This window comes from Aspergillus fumigatus, chromosome 1 (assembly GCF_000002655.1).
Source record: "Aspergillus fumigatus Af293 chromosome 1, whole genome shotgun sequence".
Lineage (NCBI taxonomy): Eukaryota > Fungi > Ascomycota > Eurotiomycetes > Eurotiales > Aspergillaceae > Aspergillus > Aspergillus fumigatus.
In genome coordinates this window covers 1,194,921-1,217,798 of record NC_007194.1, presented here as the reverse complement: position 1 = coordinate 1,217,798, position 22,878 = coordinate 1,194,921, and the positions used below count along the sequence as shown (strand labels likewise).

At 51.2% G+C, this 22,878-nt stretch overlaps 9 protein-coding genes across 9 annotated transcripts; 3 read left to right on the top strand and 6 right to left on the bottom strand.

Moving 5' to 3' along the window:
• Window positions 1-106: 106 nt before the first annotated feature.
• AFUA_1G04280 (mitochondrial 37S ribosomal protein uS7m) lies at window positions 107-1,288 on the bottom strand (the record flags this gene model as incomplete). Its single annotated transcript, XM_745082.2, has 3 exons — window positions 107-529; window positions 587-919; window positions 980-1,288. 3 exons carry the CDS (start codon window positions 1,286-1,288, stop codon window positions 107-109), a joined length of 1,065 nt encoding a protein of 354 aa, XP_750175.2.
• Window positions 1,289-1,771: 483 nt separating this feature from the next.
• Window positions 1,772-3,708, bottom strand: vcxA (calcium/proton exchanger; the record flags this gene model as incomplete). Its single annotated transcript, XM_745081.2, has 4 exons — window positions 3,608-3,708; window positions 2,822-3,276; window positions 1,903-2,759; window positions 1,772-1,844 (listed from the first exon to the last, which is right to left on the bottom strand). Exons 1-4 carry the CDS (start codon window positions 3,609-3,611, stop codon window positions 1,772-1,774), a joined length of 1,389 nt encoding a protein of 462 aa, XP_750174.2. The 5' UTR covers window positions 3,612-3,708.
• Window positions 3,709-5,269: 1,561 nt separating this feature from the next.
• Window positions 5,270-9,181, bottom strand: ENGL1 (glucan endo-1,3-beta-D-glucosidase; the record flags this gene model as incomplete). The annotated part of the gene is made up of 9 exons (XM_077803814.1): window positions 5,270-5,638; window positions 5,692-5,951; window positions 6,020-6,081; window positions 6,145-7,872; window positions 7,923-8,035; window positions 8,094-8,192; window positions 8,246-8,639; window positions 8,779-8,987; window positions 9,166-9,181. 9 exons carry the CDS (start codon window positions 9,179-9,181, stop codon window positions 5,616-5,618), a joined length of 2,904 nt encoding a protein of 967 aa, XP_077659985.1. The 3' UTR covers window positions 5,270-5,615.
• A 301-nt stretch (window positions 9,182-9,482) lies between these two features.
• Window positions 9,483-10,070, bottom strand: AFUA_1G04250 (uncharacterized protein; the record flags this gene model as incomplete). Its single annotated transcript, XM_745079.1, has 3 exons — window positions 9,483-9,536; window positions 9,657-9,903; window positions 9,943-10,070. 3 exons carry the CDS (start codon window positions 10,068-10,070, stop codon window positions 9,483-9,485), a joined length of 429 nt encoding a protein of 142 aa, XP_750172.1.
• Window positions 10,071-10,290: 220 nt separating this feature from the next.
• AFUA_1G04240 (UTP14 family protein) lies at window positions 10,291-13,562 on the bottom strand. The gene is made up of 2 exons (XM_745078.2): window positions 10,714-13,562; window positions 10,291-10,657 (listed from the first exon to the last, which is right to left on the bottom strand). Exons 1-2 carry the CDS (start codon window positions 13,411-13,413, stop codon window positions 10,475-10,477), a joined length of 2,883 nt encoding a protein of 960 aa, XP_750171.1. The 5' UTR covers window positions 13,414-13,562; the 3' UTR covers window positions 10,291-10,474.
• Window positions 13,563-13,609: 47 nt separating this feature from the next.
• Window positions 13,610-14,164, top strand: AFUA_1G04230 (mitochondrial 54S ribosomal protein mL41; the record flags this gene model as incomplete). Its single annotated transcript, XM_745077.2, has 2 exons — window positions 13,610-13,888; window positions 13,955-14,164. Exons 1-2 carry the CDS (start codon window positions 13,700-13,702, stop codon window positions 14,162-14,164), a joined length of 399 nt encoding a protein of 132 aa, XP_750170.1. The 5' UTR covers window positions 13,610-13,699.
• A 138-nt stretch (window positions 14,165-14,302) lies between these two features.
• On the bottom strand, window positions 14,303-14,838 carry AFUA_1G04220 (uncharacterized protein; the record flags this gene model as incomplete). Its single annotated transcript, XM_745076.1, has 2 exons — window positions 14,303-14,475; window positions 14,625-14,838. The coding sequence occupies 2 exons, from the start codon at window positions 14,836-14,838 to the stop codon at window positions 14,303-14,305; spliced, it is 387 nt and encodes a 128-aa protein (XP_750169.1).
• A 103-nt stretch (window positions 14,839-14,941) lies between these two features.
• AFUA_1G04210 (HECT-type E3 ubiquitin-protein ligase) lies at window positions 14,942-19,101 on the top strand (the record flags this gene model as incomplete). The annotated part of the gene is made up of 2 exons (XM_745075.2): window positions 14,942-17,947; window positions 18,014-19,101. The coding sequence occupies 2 exons, from the start codon at window positions 14,942-14,944 to the stop codon at window positions 18,683-18,685; spliced, it is 3,678 nt and encodes a 1,225-aa protein (XP_750168.1). The 3' UTR covers window positions 18,686-19,101.
• A 133-nt stretch (window positions 19,102-19,234) lies between these two features.
• On the top strand, window positions 19,235-22,291 carry pab1 (polyadenylate-binding protein; the record flags this gene model as incomplete). Its single annotated transcript, XM_745074.2, has 4 exons — window positions 19,235-19,539; window positions 19,881-21,371; window positions 21,446-22,074; window positions 22,135-22,291. The coding sequence occupies exons 2-4, from the start codon at window positions 19,896-19,898 to the stop codon at window positions 22,289-22,291; spliced, it is 2,262 nt and encodes a 753-aa protein (XP_750167.1). The 5' UTR covers window positions 19,235-19,539; window positions 19,881-19,895.
• Window positions 22,292-22,878: the final 587 nt, after the last annotated feature.

Sequence of the window (22,878 nt, the reverse complement as noted above, 5' to 3'; positions counted from 1 at the left end):
AGCGAGGATTTTAGTCATCCACAGTCACAATATGAGACGAAGAAAAAGATAATTTACAATTGCTGATTGCCTAAAATACAATGCATGAATGAATAGACATCACTTATTACCTGCGCTGAGTGACCAGACCAAGATTCGAACGACCAGCGACACCAAGCTTATGCACCGCTTCCCTCCGATCCCACACTCCACTACGACCTTCCGCAACAGCGACCAGCTCGTGAGCAACTCGCTGAGCGAAACTGCTGTCCCGCCGCTTGTCAGAGGCATCGATGATCCATCTGATCGCCGTCCGCCGCCGCTGTCTCTGCATCAAAGGAACGGGTATCTGCACGGCGGCACCTCCGCCGGCAATACCCTTCTGCTGACGGATCTTAATCAGAGGTGCGACCGAGTCGACAATCAAGGTGAGGTAGAGGACGGGGTTCAAAGGGAGTTGAGGGCTAGGAGGACCAGGGAGGAGACGGCGCTTCGGGTGCGGTTGGGGGGGAGGGGCAGTTCGAAGGTGGTCAAGGATGAAGGACATGTTCTGAACATCAACTAGATTAGCACCGGCCACCTGTCGAATTTCGAGCGATGTACAAACCTTCTGGGCCTTGCTCAACTTCCCGTCCCGCATAAGCAATTTCGTAAACTGCTCCAGCAGCGGATCATATCTCTCGCGGAAATTCTCCGTCTTGGGAAGACTCTCGGGCGCGGGAAACTTCAGTCCAGGGTGCAGCTCCGCGACTTCCTGGTTCACCTGGTTGATCATATTGGCGACAACAGCCACCGAGGGGTCCGTCACTTCCTGCTCCTGTAGGTCAGGCTGGTAGCGGCGCGTGAAGGTCGAGAAGGACCGGTTGCCAGACGATCGTTTCAGCTGGTCTTGCATCACCTTGGGCATGTGCTTCAGGGCGTCTTTATCGCGCTGCAGGATCTACACTCACAGTACCATTAGCACCGCGACGAACAGTATCGATAGGAGGGAGGAACCTACCTCAGCGACGGGAGTTCCCTGCTCCAACTCTGGGCTGGCAGCAGCCTCGTACTTTCCACCGTGCAGGATCTTGTCCATCTGTGCGGCCTCCTCGCTGACGTGGGGCAGCGGATCTTCCGTAGGCCCCTTTAATCCATCCAGATCGTCTTTCTTTTCTGATTTCGAAGAGTTCCATCGTCTCTGTGCTTGGACGGTCGAAGCGGCGTGAGTTCGGTTGATACTGAAACGCGAGCTGACGGCGCATGAGCTGGATGGGCGGAAGCCAGGCAAGGCTTTGCCTACTGTGAAAAGATTGATACGAGGCGGCATGTTGATTCTCCTCGATGCCTGAAATCGACAGTTTGTAATTTGGAGAGTGAGTGTTCAATTGCCCTCCTCCGTCCTTGGCTTCGTCGGAGCCGCAAAGAATGATTTTCCTCTCCACTGCTGCTTAGTCATCGACGCCAAGACTCCCCAATTCCAGCATGAAGTCATTCATCATTATTTCAGATACGGCCAACAGTTCTACAAGAGCGTTTGCGGCCAGTTGTGGCTAAAATACGGTTTAGAATGTAGCGGTTCACATAAAAACGGTGGCACCCAGGCCAGCCCAGTCAGTTTTGCCATCCCAAGTACACCACAAGAAGAACACCGCATTAAAAAAAAATACAAATTGCCCCGACCAGCAGTAGTTACCCACTTAGGGCAATAGGAAAAAGAGTAGCTTGGCACAAAGTCAGAGAGCGCGCGGCCCAAACCAAGGACATCTATACTGATTCCCGGTCTGAAAAGTTGGCAGAGCGACTTGGTCACTCAATTGGCAATAAGAGCATCGCCAGTAGGATCATCTGGGTAGACGTAGAACGCAAGGGCTAGGATCAGATACCTATGGCGCGGAAAATTAGAAACTGGCTCATGGATCGAGAGGAGAGCGGACAACTTACATTCCCAAGCAAAGTCCACCCTCGAGATAATTCGACTTGCCATCTTGGATGAGGAAGGTCACAACCAAGCTGGAGATAAAGAAGGCGACAGTTTCAAAGATGTGGAAGTTGAGAGTCATCTCAACGTTTAGGATCCAGCCCATGATGACAAGGAACGGTGTCACGAACAATGCGATCTGCAAGCTACTGCCGACGGCTACACCGATAGCCAGATCCATCTTTCCTTTCCAGGCGACGACGACGGCGGTGACATGCTCTGCAGCATTTCCAACAATGGGGATCAAGATGAGACCGATGAAAGTCCGGCTCATGCTGGTCTTCTCCACGATGCTGTCGATGCTTCCAACCAGGTAGTCGGCACAGATGGCGACAAGAATCGTGACGACAACCAGAGCAATGGTGGCGGCCAATGGGCTCAGAATATGATGCTCCTCCTCCTCCTCCTCTTCTTCATGGTCCGCCTGGTTCTCTGTATCGGGTCCCAGTGCGTCTTGAACCTCCTCAAACAGCTTTGTGTGCGTCTTGAGCTGGAAGTACAGGTACATGACGTATAAAACCAGGAGAATGATGGCGGTACCGTGCGAAAGAATCAGGATATTGTTATCCGTCGTAGTTTTGGAGTGGGATGGTGACAGAGAGGCGTAGAGGGTGGCCGGAATGATCAACGAAGCAGAGGCAACCGTCATCATGGACGACATGGTGGACGCGACAGTACTGTTGAAAGTCTGCTCGGAAAACCGGAGCCCACCAATGAAGAAACAGCATCCGAGCACAAGCAGGATGTTCGACAGGATACTGCCCAGCATGCTTGCCTGGACGACACGGATCTGGTTGTCCTTCAAAGCGATGATGCTGACCTACCATTGTCCTCCAAGTCAGCTATCGTTAAACACGAAACGACTCGAACGGATAAACCCACAATCAGCTCGACCGCGTTCCCGAATGTAGCATTCATCAGTCCCCCCAACGCCTGTCCCATAGTAGCCGCCAGTTCCTCAGTCGCAAAGCTCAGCAGCGACGCCAATGGGATGATCGCCAGGAAGTTCAACGAGAAGACAACCGTGCTGTCCCAGTGAAGCGCACCGGAGATGATACCAAGAGGCACAAACACGAGCAGCACGTTGACGTAATCCCGCACGAGGGTCTCCCAGGTCAAGTGCATGACCTGCGCTGGGATGTTCAGCCAGCGTGGTCCACGTTTGTGGCGCCGATGTTGGCTCATGCCTGAATTGATGCGGGGGATATCATTGATCAAAGCATCCCGCTCACTGGGCTCTCCAGCCCCGTTTGGAGAAGAAGAGAAGCCGGTCATACTGCTTTTTTTGGGACCCCACGAGTGCCTGCGGAAGGCTGAACGGAAATTCCTTGCTGCTGCTGTATCAGACTCGACAGATCCGATTAGCCAGGTTCTTACGAGATTCGTCTCACTATTCTCCGCGGAATGATTGGTCAAGAATGAAAAGAATGACAGCTTGATAGGTGAAAGAGGACAAGGAGAGACTTGGAAAATGGAAAAAAGAAATGTACGGAATAGACGGAATAGACGGAAGATACTCCGTATGTAAAGGAAGGAAATCGAAGGGATGAAGAATAGAAGGTCACAAGCGGGAAGTTTAGAGAGAAAGGAAAAACTGTAATACTCCCTGCGTAGTAGCAGTAGCAGTAGCAGTGGTGGTGATGGAGATGATGAAGGTGTGGCACCTACACATTGGGATGCGACAGTGGCGCGGGAAACGACCAAGGGAACGGCGATAGGACCAGAGGGGAAAAGTGGGTTAATCCTGAAATATGTAGGATAATAGGATACTAGACTAGCAGGTTAGTCTCGGATTGAATTTGAATTTGCTAGTCGGTCCTTGTCTGGAATCCTGGGACCCGACAAGAGAAAAAATCTGGAACCCGGGTGAAATTGCAAAAGTTAGGTAGTCTTAGCTCTTGGTTGGCAGGGAGGATTGGCGAAACCAAGATGCCGCAGAGGGGAATGCCCACGTTTCGCTGGAGAATGTGGGTGGGAGGGATATTACCTAGATTAATGCTCGCGCGAACCAATCGAGATGACCATGGGCTAAACTCAACTCAGATATTCTGCTTAATTGGAGACAGGAGGTCAGAGGAAGAGTGCGAGAAAACTAAGTAGATACACTAGAGAGGCACGGGGAACTGTGAGCAGCCAGCCACGTACGTACCTTGACTACGGGATTCGCGGAGGGACGTGTTTGTGCGGAGACGCAGGTAGAAGTCTCTCAAAGGACGAGGGAATTGTTCTGTCAGTTGAGCTTTCAATCCGGGGGATGGAATAAAGCAGAGTAGCTCCAGTGAGCCGAATCCGAACTGCACAGCCTCAAAAGCTGATGCTTTGTTCCTCAAAAGGAGCAGGGAGTTTAAGCTGAGCTCTGAGCTTAGCCTTGAACAGGACGCGGGGCTATTCCTGAAGCGAATAGTCTCGGCAGGGTACTCAGAAGATCTTGATTGCCCAGATGATGCACAGGATTGGAAAATTGGCGCTGGCAGCAATGCCTCTTTAGAGGACGGAGCTATATACGAGCGTGGATGGTGTTGATCATCGACTGACCCGGAAACATGGGCCTCAATTGTAGAATCACCAAAAGTATATCAAGTTGATGATCTTCCATCCATATATCAGACAGAAACATACTCCAGGGTATGCAATGATGATGTCGACGATGAATGATGAAGTTGGCGCCAAAGTGATGCTTTACAGTGGGGCGTCTGCAAAAGCTCCAGCCACTAGCTTGACTTATTGCAGTTGGACATCAACAAGCTAGCCTACGGAGCAGTATAGACTTAAAGCATTCATTCTTCTGAGAGACCATCCAATACCAATCGTAAAGAGTCTATGCATGCAGAGTAAATCTAGCAAACGCTTCTCAACCTGAAACTTCTCCCTCCATTCATCTTAGAGCCACGGGAGGACGAGTCAGTCCATCCACGGACTCTCCAAGGACAAAATTGCGCCAAGATGCACTGCCACAATTAGACCCACCAGGAAAAGTAAGGTAAGCGATCATAGCGCCCGGACTATCTTAGTCGTTCATGCCACTGGTGCCACTGTGATAGTGGAACAACATGATGAACTGACGATGATGATCAGTGGGTTGTATGTGGAAGTCAGCGCTTGTCCGATGATTAATGATTGATGCACCTCATGCCAACAATCCAATCTGCACTGCGCAATGCTCATGTGGCTTGACAACTCATTCATCCTAAGCGCAGCCTTTTACTTGCCCATTTTCTCAACGAATTACTTTATCATGCGCTGTGCTATGATCTGGAGACTTGCGCGACTGCCCCAGATTAGTTCGGTTCACTCGTTCCGTCACCACCCTTGCAAGCCACTGGATGGTGGAGTTAACAGGTGCAAAACCAACAGTGACCTGTTCAGCCACGCCTTATGTCTACCAGTTTGTGCAGAGTAAGAAGCTCGCGGATTGAGAGGCTGACATCTGATACAGGGGCCCAAGCCACTGTGGGACGCACCAAGACTAATCTGTTATGTTGAATTACCACGCTAGTCTATGAATATCCTCGAACATCCTACTCTCAAATAGTCCATAGATACATGTGCGCAGAGAGCGTTCATGCGACCACTAAATAAGTCATAAGATACAACGAATTCCTTCGCAATAAGATCCACGCATATACTCCGCGTAGGTCAGTGTCAAGCGACATAAACCACCAAAGTTGCGGACAAGTTAGGATGGCGCAGCACCGAGTCCTACTCATATTAGCAAAACCCCTCGGTATACGCTCAATCGATAATGAACTCACCTGCTGCATAGGCAAGGTACCACGTCCGGCTTGCTCCTCCGTCAATCCAGCTGTAGTCGAAGTTTGGCTGTGTGAAAAAGTTCCACGAAGCGGCTGGGTCCACCAGGGCGAGATTGGCGTACAGTACGCCCTTCCATCCACCTACCACGTTCTCGGCTGGGTCTGGGCCGTTGCTTGCAAACATGGCATCCCATTCCTCCTTCACAAACTGCTTGCTGCGAGTGAACGCAGAACACGGGAGGATGGGTAGCATATGGATCCTGCGTCAAAAATCAGCAATGCAGATCTTGATAGCGTCAATGACAATGAAGGGCTCAAAAGTCCATACCCCTGAATATACTCCAGGTTGTTGCCAAAGTAAGTAGTGTGGTCGACCTTGTTTTCGAACAACTGCAAGAGATTGTCAGTTAGTGATCAACCCCACAAGACATACGGTGACAATGCTTGACGTACAATGCCCGTAACCTTATTGGCAATGAAGTTCGCCGGGTGGTTCTTGTTGTTGCTCTCCATCAAAAAGTAGTTCCGCATGCTTCGGCGCAAAATGCCCAGCATCAAGTTGCCTCGCGCCTCCATACTAACATCCCCAATAGTCTTTCCCCACATCTTCAGAGCGTACGCGAACATCGCATCTTCCGACGTGGACTCCTCGTCTTTGCCGTCAAAGGACTCGAAAAGACCCTTTGCCCAAGAATGGCCATGAAACCAGTCGAACCCGCGCGAGAACGGAAAGAGTGGATCGTTTCCGGCTGAGTTTCCAGCGTCACGGACAAGCATATTGACCCAATCTTTGCTGGTTTCCAGCCATTGCGGATCCATGGATCCTATGATTGCGGCAGCATGGATGAAGTACCCGTAGTGGAAATGATGGTCGTTGTACAGCGTATTCCCAAAATCAGCCCCCACGTCACCAGTGGCATAGCTAGCAGAGGATACCACTCCTTTCCAGACATTGTCGTAGACAAGGGGAAACTGTTGCCTGTTGTCAATGAAACGGGCAAAGGACTGCTTCAACCGCGCAAGTCCCTCGGCCGCAAGAGTGCTGTTACCCCCCAGTTTGTCAACCGTGTACAATAGAGTGGCAAACTTGCTCAGGGCCTTGCCGCTGAAATACATGCTATTGAGATTGGTCTGAGCATCCATATCTTGTTGAAGCTCTGTGGGAGCTGCAGCCAGGATGACCTGTTGCGCAGCGGGCGATATCTTGTCAATGCTGCCTCCCGATACCGACCATGGGGCAAAACCCATGGAAATGGGGAGCTCGGGCTCGACCATTGTCCAGTATTCCCCAATGACCGCGGTCGCCTGGCCTTTGGTGGTGGTTCTAAGCGTGATATTCGTCGCTCGGCTTTGGGTACTGGCGTCGAACGACTCCATGTGGTGTGGGAGAGCAAACATCAGCAGCGGCGTGTTTTGCGCATCCTTTCCTGCCTTAGCCCACATCAAGCTGTATGTTCCAGTGCTCTCAGATACTGAACCCATGACCGCGCCCTCGACAGCATAAACACCTGAAGAGTTATCGTAGAACTTCTCACCAGATGCGCCAGCCGGGTTCTTGGCCACCTGGATCGTGCCCGACCAGCCCGCCGGCCCAATGATCTCGCTGTTTGACGCCAATTGTAGCTGCGGATCAGACCCATCGTCAGGGGTTGCGTAGAGAAGCCATGATGTTCCATCTTTGAGGGATAGGCTGTATTTGAATATACCAGTACGTGGGGATCCAGCAGTCACCATTTTGGTGAAGAAGACGCCACTCTGGATCTTGGGTTGCAAGTTGCTGTAAATGCCAGTCACAAATCCCATACCCTGCACTACAGGAATGGTGATGCTCTGAGATGAGCTAGCGGAAGGTCGTAGAACCGCGTTTGCCGAGAAGGGAAGCGGATTTTCAGTGGTGAGTACGGTAGATGGCCCCAGTTCACTTGCTGAAAGAATAACGGAATGGATGCCGATCGGATTGACATAATATGATATGGGGCTACCAGGAATTGCTGTATTGACCGGGCCATGCGCGACTATGTTACTCTCGACATGGGAGATCGCCATGCCATAGCTCTGTGACGTTCCACCTCCTTTCACCCAGGCAACGCTGTAGGGGTGCGTAAACGTATTGTTGGTTTGCGTTCCTAAGAAGAGCCCACAATAGAACTTGTTCGTCTCAACAGGAGTGTCCGTGTTGACCTGTACGGATCAGACAATGCCATCAGAACAACAGGCTTCAGGAAGCTTACAATTCCATTCTTAGGTACGGGATGATCGTTCCTCGAGCCAATCGTCTTGGGAATTGGACCAGTCGACACTGGTACAAAGACGTCTTGGCCATTCGCCATGTTGGTAGCGGCAGCTACTCACACCTCATCAGTCAACCATTCAGTGAGTGGTGTTGTGGATGGACAACTTACCTGTTACTGGCTTGGTGGATGACTGATTCTGCTGAGCTGGGTCGCCTGACGTTGCGGAACTTGTCGTCTGGCTTTCAACAGAAGACGAAGTCTTACCCGCTGAAAATAGAGTCAGAAATCAAGCTTAGGTGCATCTGCAATCTCAGACTAACCTGGTTCCAAAGAGCTGGACAAGGTACCGTCTGGTGATGAATAGTCTGGCCTAGCCGAGCCAGTATTCTGACTTGTCGATTCTTCGTTGGCTGTAGTCGAGCTTGAGCTGGCAGTTGACACCACCGGCGGGCTACTGATTAGTGGCAGTGTATCTTTTGAGGTTGAGGCTTTTGAGGGCGAAGATGAAGTTACAACTGAGGGATTCGTCGTCAGATGCTTAGTGGGAACAGGTTGAGTTGGCGGCTGCAAGCCCGATAATAACAAGTCCAGCACACCAGGTTCAGAACCGCCTTGAGGATGCAGCAACGGGTCCAATAGATGGCCCAAATTCAAGTCAGTAGGAAAGGGCTGCTCTGCGGAGCGCCCCTCACGTTCCAAACTCGTCGGATAGAACTATTTGAGGGTAAGTGACAGTCACAAGCGGGACATCCATGATCTTACTGCGCGTGCCTCGGGTACTCGCAATCTAGCCTCCTGCGTCGTGGGAGGATATTGGGTCCTGAACTCGACGGTACTGGTCGGCTCGGCCGACAGAGGTAGGGATTGTACTGTCTCTGATGCTAAAAGCCAGGTCAGCATGACTGTAGAGAGCCACATGCTTGCCGCGACCATTCTCCTGGCGTGCCCGTGGCGACAGATATCGAAGGACCAGTTGTCTCAAGACCTCAAAGAAGCGCAACACAATGATACAAAAAGTTACGTATACTGATATATTGTTGTAAGGAAATAATTGAATAAACCCTGTGTCCCTTTGTCCCAGGTGAACCAGGCCGTAGAGCGCCGCTCTGGAGCCTCAAAGGAGCGAATGCACAGAAAGCAGAATGAGAGTTTAGATGTCAAGTGGAAGTAAAGGAGTGGGAATAGGATTATTGCTTGCAATGAGACGAAAGAGAGTGATGGAGGATTGAGTGTATTCAACCCGATTCGTGGCACATAACGTGTACTTCCAAAACATTTCCTCTGGGGATAGGCCGAACACTCGAGGTGAGAGTCGCGAAAGAAACAGAAAGACGGACGAGGCCCAGAAGGGCCAGATAAAGGAAAACATTGCTCACAAATATCAAAAGCTCAGATTCCAGTCACGGCAAGCGAGAATCTCACCAGACCGAAGTAGGCTATTCCCCGTGAAGGGTTACTGGATAACCCAAGCTTTGTCAAGTGGACAGACAGCGGAAGGTGACGCGGATGTAGATCTAAACAGACTGTCAGTCAATTGATTGGACTCAATGTGTGCGATTAGCAGTATGTGTGGTGGGCTCTGAAGGGCAAAGCAATGCAGGAACGAGGGCACTGGAATGCTTTATGGTGATCCGTGTACCAAACAATCCTGACTAACGGTTGCTAGCATCCAGCCGCAGATCTTTCTCCGCAGACTCGCAGACTGGTATGAGAGATGAATGACTTACTTACAGGATGCAAATGATTCAATCGTGTGATGCAATCGATGAAAGGAGGATAGAATGATCGATGATGGAAGTTGTGACTGTCGCTCGAATCCATTCTGGGCAAATAGGGTGTGGAGCAGAGCAGGCAGCTGAATAGTCCAATCTTGCGGGCAGATCCATACGCCAACGTAAGCCACACAGGAGAGGACTTGTATGGACCGGAAACACGGAGGGTTTGGAGTACATATTGATCGTCAAAGATTTCGTGAGTGCTAGGACAGATGCATAGTTGGATCAAAGGTTATCCGCACATTCCACCATATTGAGTAGTCGGCGCACGGACAACCTCCTGGCTAATGGCGTAATCAGTCAGGCGAAAAAACTTCATGTACTTGTCATCGGGTAGTTTGCAGGTTTGCAACGATCGTTGAGGCCGCATGGCTGCTTCGTTGGGGATTCTGTCACCAGAAAGCAAAGGGAAGGATACACCAAAGGTTGAGGTTGCAATTGCTGGGGAAGTAAGCTCGTGCTGCCTGTCCTACAGCAACCCCGACATCGCTCACCCGACCTGATCATCTACCTCCCTCTACAAGACTACACCTCTGATTGCGCATGCAAAAACTATCATGCAGACTATGACGATCTGCTATTTTGCAGAAAGTACAGATACAGATGATTGTGGAAGTTCGATATATTTGTTCCAATATGCTCCAGGAACGCCGTTCATTAGCCCAACTTTTGACACGTTGGTATTGTGACACAATCTAGCGCGTCATAGCACCTAACGGAGCAGGAGTATCACAACTATAAAACACAAATCTATAGGGCCCGAAAGGAGATGCTTTAAATCATGGGCTTCTCCATCGGCTTGATGATGCCCTGTTTGATCATCACGCGAGGCTTGGTTGCGTTTTGCAATGTCTCCTTGGTAGACCATTCAGGGCCAATGGGGAGGCGCAATGATCTTTCGTACTGTGCCTTGGTCTCGAAAGGATGAGGAAGTTGAGTCGCCATATACTTGGTGTTCTAAAAGAGGTCAGTATTCGATCACTCTTGAATCGGTGGAAATAGGAATTGCTTACCTTCCTGATGCGTTTCTCGTTGATAATGACCCGAGAAAGCTTTGCATCCTTTCGGTTCTCAGGCTTGACACCTTCAACCTTGGTCAGGACCTTCTTCTGTCGCCTTTGCTCCCTCTTGCTGACTCCTTGACCGGTCCAGCTGCCCCATCCAGGAAGGGTCTCGTCGATGACCTTGTCACCCTCCTCTTCGATGGTTTCGAGCTTGTCTTGCTCGAACTCTTGGACTACCTCATCTCCAGCGAACGCTCTCTTCACAAGATCATGATTCTTGAGCAGGACTGGCACACTCTCCTCGTCATCGCTGCCATTGTCGTCCTCGGCTTGGCCTAATGTAGAGCTGACAATCGGCTTATCCTTCTGTTTCTTAGGAGCCTCGACTGTCTCGGCGCCAAGAGTGGCATCGATGATCTGCTGTGAATCATCCGCTGTTGCGCGACGGTTGTTTCGTTTTGTCACTAGCCAAGGATTCTCCTCTTCTATAGTAGTCGCCTTTTGCTCAGGTGCGCCACCAGATGGCCGCGCACTCTGGGGCTTTCCCGAGCGCTCAGATGATTTCTTCTTGTTAAACTGATTGACGACAATGCCGACCTCTTGATCAGGCGCGGCGTCGGCCTCATCATCGGAACCTGGCGCCTCTTCAAACTCAGTCCTGGGCAACGATTTTTGTTTCATGTCCTTGCCAGATTTGTCATCCTGAGACTGACCGAATTTACGCCGACCAACCTCAGACTCTGCTTCAGACTGCGACTCTTCTTCGCCGCGGAGTTCTCGGTTGAGTCGTCGAATTTCAGCATCATTCTCGGCTTTGCGTGCAGCCTCTGCGTTCTGCATGAATTTCATGGAGAAAAGTTTTGCATGTGGACCAGTTATCTCTGAGGCATCCACATCATCCCTCTCCAGCCCCTCAAGTTTCTTGCGTAGTTTCTGCTTCTCAGCATCCGAGCCTGCATCTTCTGCCCAAGGATCTTCGTCTTCCGACTCTGAACTGGAGGAACCCAGGTAATCCTCATCCGCTCGGGAAACACTCTTCCCTTCAATTCTCCTCCGCAGCTCTTCTTCCTTCAGGGCCTGCTCTGCTGCACCGCGTCGAGCGTCCTCGTCCCAAGCGGTACGGCCAGTCTGTTTGAGGCTCTTTGCCCACTTGCTATCCTTGAGTTTGGCGCCCATTCTAGCCTCAGCTCGGCGGCGCTCATTCATCTCTCGATCTTCCTCCTCCAAGTCCACGCCAGCTTCCAGAAGAGCTTGTCTTTCCTGCTGCTGTAGACGCTCGCGCTCCTTGCGATGCACACGGCGATACGACTTGCTTTTGATCTTCTTGATTCGCTTGGCCCGTACTTCTTCACGGAAGAGCAAATCTCGTTGCTTGCGCAACTCTGCTCGACGAGCTCTGATTTCCTCAATAGGCAACTTTCGTGCCTGAAGCTCCTCAAATTCCTGAACCTGCTCCTCAGTGGATTTGCCGCTCGGATCCGCAAGACCACTTTCAACCAGGATATTGTGAATCGTAGCTTCGAGATCCGTCTGCGGCTTCGTAGGGCCGATTCGATGTATTTGCTGGGCATCGGGGTCAGGTAGAGGGAACATCAGGTGTTCCGCTCGTCGATTAGCCTTGACAGTCTCGAGCCAGCGGTTCAATGTCTCTTTGCTCTTTTCGTATGCTGCTGCTCGGTCCAGCCGATCTTGTTGACGTTTTGCCAGGGGCGCATCCAGTTTACCAGGTATTCCAGATGACTGCTTGTGAGAAGACGGGGTCGCGTCAACATGTTTTAATGAGCTCTTTAGACGGGAGTCGGTGATGGAGGGCAAGAGGTCGGCAACAGTAAGCTTTCGTGACGAGGTCAGTCCGTATTCCGTAGGCTTCGCGTGCTCTTGCGCGCCTCCTGCTCTCCGAGATGGCTTGTTCGTAGATTCTGGCTCCAAGGCATTGACGAAGCTCTGTAGTTTCGAAAGACCATGCTCATCTACTTCAGCCTCGTCACCTGACATTGATAGCCCGCTTTCCTCGTCAGATCCATCGTCGTTCTCTTCGCTATCCGAGTCATATTCCTCCGACTCATCCGGTTCAGCCTGCTTCTTTTTAGATGCGGCTGCCTTTTCCTTCTCCTCCTCAGCTGTATTCAGATCCCAGGCAGTAGTAAGATCGATGGCATCCTCTCCAAGATCGTCATCTTCGTCCATATCTTCGTCTTCCTCCTCTGATTCCTCGACATCCTCGTCTAGGTTGATTTCGCGCACGCGTTTGGATTTCTTTGGTTTCGGTTTCGACCCGGCATTGGTTGTCGAGCTTCCGCGAAACGTAAAGCCCTCAAAGCGTTCTTCGTCGCTTGTGCCCAAGGCCTCGTCACTGTCCAACTCTTCGTCGTCATCGCTGTCAACTTGGCCCAATCTCCATCTGTGTCCTTCCCCGTCACTGCCGGCATTACTGCTCAGTTCTGATTCATCATCACCCCCAAATCGACGCCGTTTGTTATCAGGGCCATCCGAGTCGTCCATATCACGGTTGGGGTTCCGTTTGCGCTTGGAAGGGTCATGGATCTTGCCTAAGCGGTTGCGCCTTACTCCTAATTTATCGGTTACTTGGCTTTCTGCGATTGACAGCGCATTCAGTGCTTTTTTCCCAGTGTTCTTTTTGGGTGCCGGTTTTTTGGAAGACGGGTCCTTGTCCTTTGGACCCCGCAACTGAGTTTGTCTGCGAGGCATCGTGTAATCTAGAAAATCTAGAAACCCGATCAAGACCAAAGTCAAAAAGTAAATATGAGAGACTGAAAATGTGGCTACTCAGTCTCAAACAACGAGTGCGGAGTACAGCACTGGTCAACTCCATAAAAATAATTTTTAAAAGATCTTGCGACAGCGGAAAAAAAGTTCTCGGCGCGGCGGAGCTAAGTAGTGCCGCCCGGCTTGCACGACCTTTTCACAACCCCAACAACGGCCACATCCTCGACGGCTGCATTTATCGCACTACTGCAGCGCCGCATCTCACACAATGGCAATGTTCAAGCCTTCGCAACCGATGATGGCGCGATTGCGCCTGACCACCAAGCAGGTCAATGGCGGTTACTACAAGGGAAACCGGACTGGATCAATGGGTTACTTCGCGAAGAACGGTTCTTATGTGATTGATTGGAAGAAAGTCCGCACATATGTTGTCCCTGAAAACTTGGCCGATTTCAAGGTGCGTTGCTTAACATTAGCCATACATATATGACTTCTAGTACTTGAGATAACATCTCCAAACCAGCTCACGCCGTTTGTGACGAAACGCATGGCTCCGACAAAGGGCAAGTACACGAGAGAGATCGAGAAGAACGGCAGAACGGTTATCGTCGAGCGAGCGTTTGGTGCGAAGGACTATCTTGACATGTGGGCTTCGGATAACGGACAAGAGGTGCTGGAGCAGGAAAGACTCGAGCAAGAATCAGCAGCGAGTGAGACAGCGTCCCGGCAATGAGCTCGGACTGAGGTGTCGAGTCATATTATATCTTTCAATCGGTTTAAGTGAGGCAGATTGGAGGAAGATGATGGTTGACCGGCTACGAATCCCCGCGTTGTCGACGTCCCCAAGTCCGATACATCCCCGATCTCCGATCTACGAGTGTATTATATGTACAGTATGAGTGTTGGTGCTTGATGCGTCGCGGCCGAGTCCGCAGTATTTCAGGATATCATCACCAGCTATGTGAATGGTGGCTACTGCAGTGGACGATTCAGCATTTCCCCTGGTGTTTACTTCGTTAAACGGCGCAATTTGGTTTTTGGCATCTTACAAGACATGTCCATGGTTCATTGTTATACCAGCTAGATTTTACAATCACCCCACAATCAACAAGTACTCAGGAATTGATACTCAATACATGCACAGTAGGCTAAGGAAGCGTTACTTATTTCAATCTAGAAACTGATTTGATAACATATCAATCTCCCGAGGTAGCTTTCGGCCTTGTTCTGATGCGTGGCATTTAGATCTTGCCCGCCTTGGCAGTGCTGATTGAGCTCCAGATCAGGCACATAGTGCGTGTCCCTAACACGACGGTCCGCCGAGCTGTATATGTCATAGGCCCAAGCCATCTCCATCTCTCTCACCATATTTTCCCAAACAATCCCAGCATCGTTCGTCAAAAGCATGGGGCTACTTCGTTTTGAAATCCATCAACTGCAGTGACCTCGCAAACCGTGGACGACCAGGACTTGTTAGCCAGAATCTGGAACCTGCAAGACGATAACAGTTATGTTCCAGTCTTTCACCGGAAACTCTCGCCGTCCGCGGCAGGTCAATCTCGGAGGTCGTAATACAAATCCTTTCGCTGCCTACCCTTCCGGGCGACATCTTCCTCAGGGACCGAGCGCACAGAATACCCTTGCCATCGCACAACAGGAGCGGCTACTGAGGCAGCAGGAAAGAGAGCGTTTGGGAGCAACACGGAAGATCCAGCGAACATGGCGGGGCTACCGGAGCAGGAAGCTCACTCACAGTACGTGGCGCACAGAATGGGATACTGCTGAGAGGCAAAGGACAGGATCGTCTCTGCCTTTTGAACATAAGACTAGGACGCCTGACGATTTCTTGGAGCCATCTCTAAGATATGCAACAGCGGCCGAGTGCCTTTCACAGTTACGACTTCTCATGCAGTTTGTGGAACCATGGAATACCAGTGACATTGTCCGTCTGGTGTATTATGCCAATGCCTTTCAGATCACCCTGCATGAGGTACCTACGATAGCGACCGAGGGCGAATGGACGACTCCACTCTGCCGTCTTGCGAAGACGACACTGCGGGTATTACGCTCAGCTTTGTCTCCTATCGTGCCTGATTTTGCGGTTCCTCATCTAGTCGGGCTGCTGGTCTTCCTTACAAACTTGATTCCCAAACAGATGGCACGGCTAGCTGAAGACTATTATTCTGTTATGGCAACGATCACAAGGAACATAGAATCGTTGTCCCAACGATGTCATGTATCTCAGGAGAACCTTGCTCAGAGCGTCCTCGCTTTGTTGCGACCCATCACGTCTGAGACTCTCACTGCTTATGAGTGGTTCGCTAGGAGTTACCTCACTATCCCAGACTTGTCAGCGTATCTTGGAACGCTCGATCAATTAGCAGGTAACATAAATTACAAATTGTTGCTTTCTGCCTTGGGGCCTTTGCAGTCCCGATTTCGAGAACGTCCTCAAAGTGTCACGGATCTGGATGCACGCCTCTGGCTCCTTGCATACATCATCTACTTTCACCAATATGCAAATGGGACCCAGGCTGGACAGCAAGCAGTGGAACCGGACTTCGTGAAGATCGTATCTGAACTCTTAAATTCCACGGCCGTGCATCTCTCACGGCGACTCGAGGCAGATGACATGATCGACGATGATGTCACGGAGGAGACACCGTTGCACCCCTTTGTCAAGGAACAAATTTCTAGCCTTGTCAATCAAAGTAAGATTACAGGACTTCTGTCGCAACTCCAGTCAACACGTCTCTCCCAAGGTGACCTGGCCAACTCCGAGTCGGATGCGTCCAAAGAGGCAAAGATTCTGGCAACCTATGCCCTCACCCTCCTGAGAGTGTTTCCCCGCCGGGGAGACGACATTCGTATGTGGCTATACTTAGGGTCGGCTACATCCGGGGATCAAAAGGCAGGTCATCCAGGTTCTCGGATTCCAGCAATCAAATACTTTTGGCATGCGTCTCGATCTAGCAGGATCTTTGACAAGATCAGCCAAGACTCCACCAAAGTGCTTCCCTTATTGAAACCGGCCGATGAGTCTAGGGAATCCGGGCTGTCAATGACCCAAGCCGAGAGAGACGAGGAATGGACGATTATCCTGCTCTTCTTGGAGCTCTATACCTTTGTTCTAAAAGTGATGGACGACGAAGAATTTTTCTCCAGCCAATCCTCCTTCACGGCTTCATCAAACTCGAGAGTTTCGTGGACCAAGGAGAGCGCACTGCCTTTGAAGGACATCAAAGACATGACTGTATTTCTCAAGAACCTCGCATTCACACTCTACTGGAATTCGGCGGACCTAAATGAACGCGAGGCGCCTCAGACGGCCGGAGGAATTCAAAGCTACTTCACTGGTGCTGTCTCGTCGTCTGATGCCATCACCAGTGTCAAGGACCTTGAGATGCGCAACAAAGAGAAGGGCCTCCCAGGTGTTACTGGAATTCCGCTTGACTACTTCAAGGGACTCGTAACAGGACTTCTGAGAATGATTCATGAGCGCGATTCGCGACGCAAGTTCCTTCCTGATGGACATTGGTTGATGACCAACCGCTTCGACATGGAAGGCTTCATACCGGCCGTTGTAGCGGAAGAGGAGAATCGGCACCAACTCCAAGATGAGGACGAGGAGGAGAGTCAGGATGATTGGATGAGAGATGACGAATACGAGCCTCTGAATCTTATCGGGACCGGTCGTGCACAGCAGACTCGCCGTATCGAGGCACTCAGGCGGCGCCAGCAACAGGCTGCTCGCAGGAAGCAGCTTGAAGCTGTCGCTCCTAGGCTGGAGATCCTAAGGAACATGCCTTTCTTTATTCCCTTCGCCACCCGAGTACAAATTTTTCGAGAATTCATCTACCGGGATCAGATGCGCCGAAGACAGGGATATATAGACCCGGATGCATGGCGGATGTCTGTGGCTCAGGCGTCCATGGGTCGCATGATCGATGGCCGGCCCGCAGCGCAGGATATCTTGAGTCGTCATCATGCAAATATCCGGCGGGAGAGCGTATTTGAAGACGCATTCGACCAATTCTACGAGCTGGGCGAAGGTTTGAAGGAGCCGATTCAGATCAGCTTCATCGACAAGTTCAACACCGTGGAGGCCGGAATCGACGGCGGGGGTGTTACCAAAGAATTCCTTACTAGTGTTACCAATGAGGCTTTCAAGTCCGGAAGCGAGCCAAAGCTATTCGAGGAAAACGATCAACACTTGCTCTACCCTAACCCTGCCGCTGTTGAGCAAAGACGAGAAGTTCTGCGGCAACTCGGGTTTGTTGAGAACAGCCCTGAATGGAATGAGCAAGTTCGGGATCTACTTAGACGGTATGAGTTTCTAGGCCGCATTATCGGAAAGTGCTTGTACGAGGGAATACTGGTCGATGTGAACTTTGCGCCCTTCTTCCTCCTGAAATGGGCCTTGACCGGTGGCGCAGGATCAGCACAGAGGGAAACAGCCTATCGCGCAAATCTCAACGACCTGAAGGATCTTGACCAGGGGTTGTACCAAGGATTGGTCAGTGGATTGATCCCCTTTATTTTTAATGATGTGGCAATGTGCTAAATCTCTGCTTCTCTACAGCTGCAACTCAAAAATTACACCGGGGACGTGGAAGATTTTGCGTTGAACTTTACGGTCACAGACACCATACCACTTCCAAACGGAGGCACTCGCACCGTCACCCAAGATCTGAAAAGCAACGGATCTGACATTCCAGTGACCAATCAGAATCGCCTCGTTTATATCTCTTACATTGCTCGGTATCGTCTGCAGGTACAGCCGGCATTGCAGACAAATGCATTCCTGCAAGGCCTGGGGCACATCATTCAGCCGTCTTGGCTATCGATGTTCAATCAATCCGAGTTGCAAACCTTGGTCAGTGGGGAGTCTGGAGATATAGACGTTGCTGATTTGAGACGCAACACGCTCTACGGAGGGGTGTATACCATTGGCGATGACAAGGAAGAGCATCCAACCGTCAAGCTGTTCTGGCAGGTCATGGAGGAGATGTCCAACGAGGAGCGGCAGAAAGTGCTGCGATTCGTGACGTCGACCCCTCGAGCACCATTGCTAGGGTTTAGCCATCTCAACCCGCGATTCAGCATCCGCGACTCCAGTGAAGACCAGGATCGATTGCCCAGCACTAGTACCTGCGTGAACCTGCTCAAGCTGCCACGGTATACAAATGCTAAGGTTCTGCGGGAAAAGCTGCTTTATGCCATCAATTCGGGGGCTGGCTTTGACCTAAGCTGAGTTTGGACATTTTTGCAATGATATGGTTGGCTGATTATTGCCACTACTTATTTTGCCATAGAGGCGTGCTTGAGAATATCAGACATTAATGTTCTGGGTTGCATAGCTTAGGCGTCATTATCTTTTGTTGTGTTATTGATGGGCTTCCGTTGCCTCTTGGGTGCTCGGGTTCGATCTCTTTGTCGATGCGCTCCTCCCATTTGATGTCAATAACAGCTTTCACTCTTTTTACACTCATGGGACATGCTTCAACCTAACTCCTTTGTCTCTGTGGTTTTATACATGGTCGTCTCCTACCATAGTTGCCGCTCACGCCGGGCCCTTGGAGCGGCGAGGATAGATTACCGTAAATAGACTAGCGTGACGTACCACCCTTGAATTTTCCAGAAGGAAAAAAAAATTCAACGACAAAATTCAAAGAAAAAAAAAAAGAGAGGTTCGTCAATAATCCACTTTTTTTTGCCCTCTGTCTTTCGCTCTTTCCCTTTTTCCCTCTTTTCTCCCCTCCTCTCTCATTTTCACCTTTTCTGCTGTCATCACCAGCAACTCTTCTTCTTCTTCTTCTTCTTCTTCCCTTAAAAAAAAGGTCTTTACTTTCTTTTTTTCGAATCTGTCGAAAGAGAGAAAATAAAAAACTCCCAAAAAAAACCCGGAAAATCGCATAAAAAAAAGGTTGACTATCTCACGTCAAACTCTTTTCCACCCATCTCGAACTGTGCGGTGTATCTATCTCTGTGTGTGTGGAAGAATTTCTTCGTCCGCCGCCTTTTCTTCATCCCTCGTGATCGCATCACTTCACCTCGTCCGTCTCCATTAATCACCTCTCGATCTCGCTAGACGATTTCATATACACTGTACGTTTTGACTGTGTGTTGCGTTTACATCTTTGGCCTTTTACGAGCTTGTGATATTTGTCGGTTGCTTGACGCAAGTCACTGTACTCTGCTATTCCAGCGCACATAAAGCGCGCACCCATGTGCTTGATGATAACACTTGGACTGGCCTCGTGCTATTGTCCCTGTTTGAATTTCAAAGCTTGACGTTGTTCCTGTCATCGTCGATTGATAGGTTCAGGCCGAAGCCGAGAGCTTCCAAGCTTTTCGCCTCCATTATCCTTCGTCTCTTTTCTTCACACTTCTGGCCTGATCACATCCCAGTGTTACTGCTCGCTAACAGTCTTCTTTATCTGCTCTAGAAAAAGAAAACCAAAATGTCTGCCGAAGTCTCTACCACCCCCGCCGCTGACAACACTGTCAACGGCACCCCCGAGGCCACCAACGCCGCTGCCACCAGCGCTCCTGAGGTGACCGCCGTTGAGAGCGCCTCTCCCTCCACTACTCCCAGCGCCAGCCAGCCCCACTCTGCTTCCCTCTATGTCGGTGAACTCGACCCCTCCGTCACCGAGGCTATGCTCTACGAGCTCTTCTCCTCCATTGGCCAGGTTGCCTCCATCCGTGTCTGCCGTGACGCCGTTACCAGACGCTCTCTCGGATATGCCTACGTTAACTACAATAACACTGCCGATGGCGAGCGCGCCCTCGAGGATCTGAACTACACCCTGATCAAGGGCAAGCCCTGCCGTATCATGTGGTCCCAGCGTGACCCCGCTCTGCGCAAGACTGGCCAGGGCAACGTCTTCATCAAGAACCTGGACGCTGCGATCGACAACAAGGCTCTCCACGACACTTTTGCCGCCTTCGGAAACATTCTGAGCTGCAAGGTCGCTCAGGATGAGTTTGGTAACTCCAAGGGATATGGTTTCGTTCACTACGAGACTGCCGAGGCCGCCAACAATGCGATCAAGCATGTCAACGGCATGCTGCTGAACGACAAGAAGGTCTTCGTCGGCCACCACATCTCCAAGAAGGACCGTCAGAGCAAGTTTGAGGAGATGAAGGCCAACTTCACCAACGTCTACATCAAGAACATTGACCAGGAAGTCACCGATGAGGAGTTCCGCAAGATGTTCGAGAAGTTCGGTGAGATCACCTCCGCCACTCTGAGCCGCGACCAGGAGGGTAAGAGCCGTGGTTTCGGCTTCGTCAACTTCTCCACCCACGATAGCGCGCAGGCCGCCGTCGACGAGATGAACGACAAGGAGATCAAGGGCCAAAAGCTCTACGTTGGCCGTGCCCAGAAGAAGCACGAACGTGAGGAGGAGCTCCGCAAGCAGTACGAGGCCGCTCGCTTGGAGAAGGCCTCCAAGTACCAGGGTGTCAATCTCTACGTGAAGAACCTCACTGATGACGTTGATGACGAAAAGCTGCGCGAGCTCTTCAGCCCCTTCGGCACCATCACCTCCGCGAAGGTCATGCGTGACACCGTCACTACCGGCGAGACCTCCGAGTCCGAGAAGGAGAAAGAGAAGGAGTCGAACAAGGAGAACGAGAAGGAGGGTGAGGAGAAGACCGAGGAGAAGCCCAAGGAGTCCGAGGAGGAGCCCAAGAAGACAGAGAAGAAGATTCTTGGAAAGAGCAAGGGCTTCGGTTTCGTCTGCTTCAGCAGCCCCGATGAGGCCTCCAAGGCCGTCACCGAAATGAACCAGAGAATGGTCAACGGCAAGCCTCTGTATGTGGCTCTTGCCCAGCGCAAGGATGTCCGCAGAAGCCAGCTCGAGGCCAGCATTCAGGCTCGCAACACCATCCGTCAGCAGCAGGCCGCCGCTGCCGCTGGAATGCCCCAGCCGGTATGTATCCCTGATTTTCGGATCATTAAATGTTGGCTCGTAAAATGGAGCACAGTTGCTAACTTTAAATGCAGTACATGCAGCCCGCTGTCTTCTACGGTCCCGGTCAGCAGGGCTTCATCCCTGCTGGTCAGCGCGGCGGCATGCCTTTTGCTCCCCAGCCCGGTATGGTGATGGGCATCCCTGGCGGACGCCCCGGCCAGTACCCCGGTCCCTTCCCTGGTCAGCAGGGTGGACGTGGCATGGGCCCTAACCAGCAGATTCCTCCCAACTTCCAAGGTATTCCCATGGGCGCCATGCAGGGCCCCGGTGGCATTCCTAACGGTATGGGTTACCCTCAGATGGCTCAGGTACAGTTCGGACGCGGTGCTGGTGGCCGTGGTCAGGTGCCTGGAATGCCCATGGGTCAGGGTATTCGTGGTCCCGGTTACGGGCAGGGCCGTGGTGGCGCCCCCGTCCAGGGAGGCCCTCGTCCCCAGGGTGGTCGCGGTCAGCCAGCCGCTGCTCCTCCTGCCGCCGGTCGCGAGGAGGTTCCCGCCACTGGTGGTCTCACTGCCCAGACTCTCAGCGCTGTCCCCCCTCCTCAACAGAAGCAGATGCTGGGTGAGGCTCTGTACCCCAAGATTCAAGCTCAGCAGCCCGAGCTGGCTGGCAAGATCACTGGTATGCTTCTGGAGATGGACAACAATGAATTGCTTGGCCTGTAAGTTTCTCTTTTCCAAGTCAGTTTCGTCCAAGTGCATTGCTAATGTCTTCTCTTTAGTCTTGAGGATGAAGAAGCCCTTCGCGCCAAGGTCGACGAGGCCCTTAGCGTTTACGACGAGTACATGAAGAACAAGGGTGAGGGCGAGGCTCCTGCTGAGTCTGCCAAGCCCAAGGAGGATGCCGCTGAGACTGCTACGGAAGAGAACAAGTCGTAGACTACGTACCTTGGTATCTGATGCTGAGCTGGTCCTCCCAACTCTGAGATTTTGATTCACGTCTATTTTTGATGACCTACCTTCCTCTTTTCTCGAATTAACGAACCTCCTTCTACTTCTACACCTCCTATTTCTTTGTTACTTTCGAACTTTTTTTTACCTTTTCTTTTTTTTTCCCCTCCCGGTCCTGATATCCCTCCTGTTTCAAAAAGTTTTTTTTTGCTGGTGGTGTCACGTGCCTGTGGTGCGATTCGACATGCTGTTTTGCCGGATCCCCTGGCTACCCATGCTTTGTCTGTCTTGTCAGAGAGCCGGCAATGGCTGCTGCAGGAGTCGGTCTTGTTTCATTTCAGCAGATGGCAAAGGCAAATTGGATTTCCACCCGAGCTCGGGTCGGAGGAAACGTTTGTTCGGACAGTATGGGTTTTTAAGTTGCTGTTAAAGGGAGGAAGTTGTGACGTCTTTTCTCTTCCTATCCCGATTACATGGCTACCCTCGTATCTCTCTTATTTGACACGAGTGTAATATAGACTTATGACTTCCTCGCGGGATTTTGGCTCTCACATCGTAAGAGTAGTATTGTAATA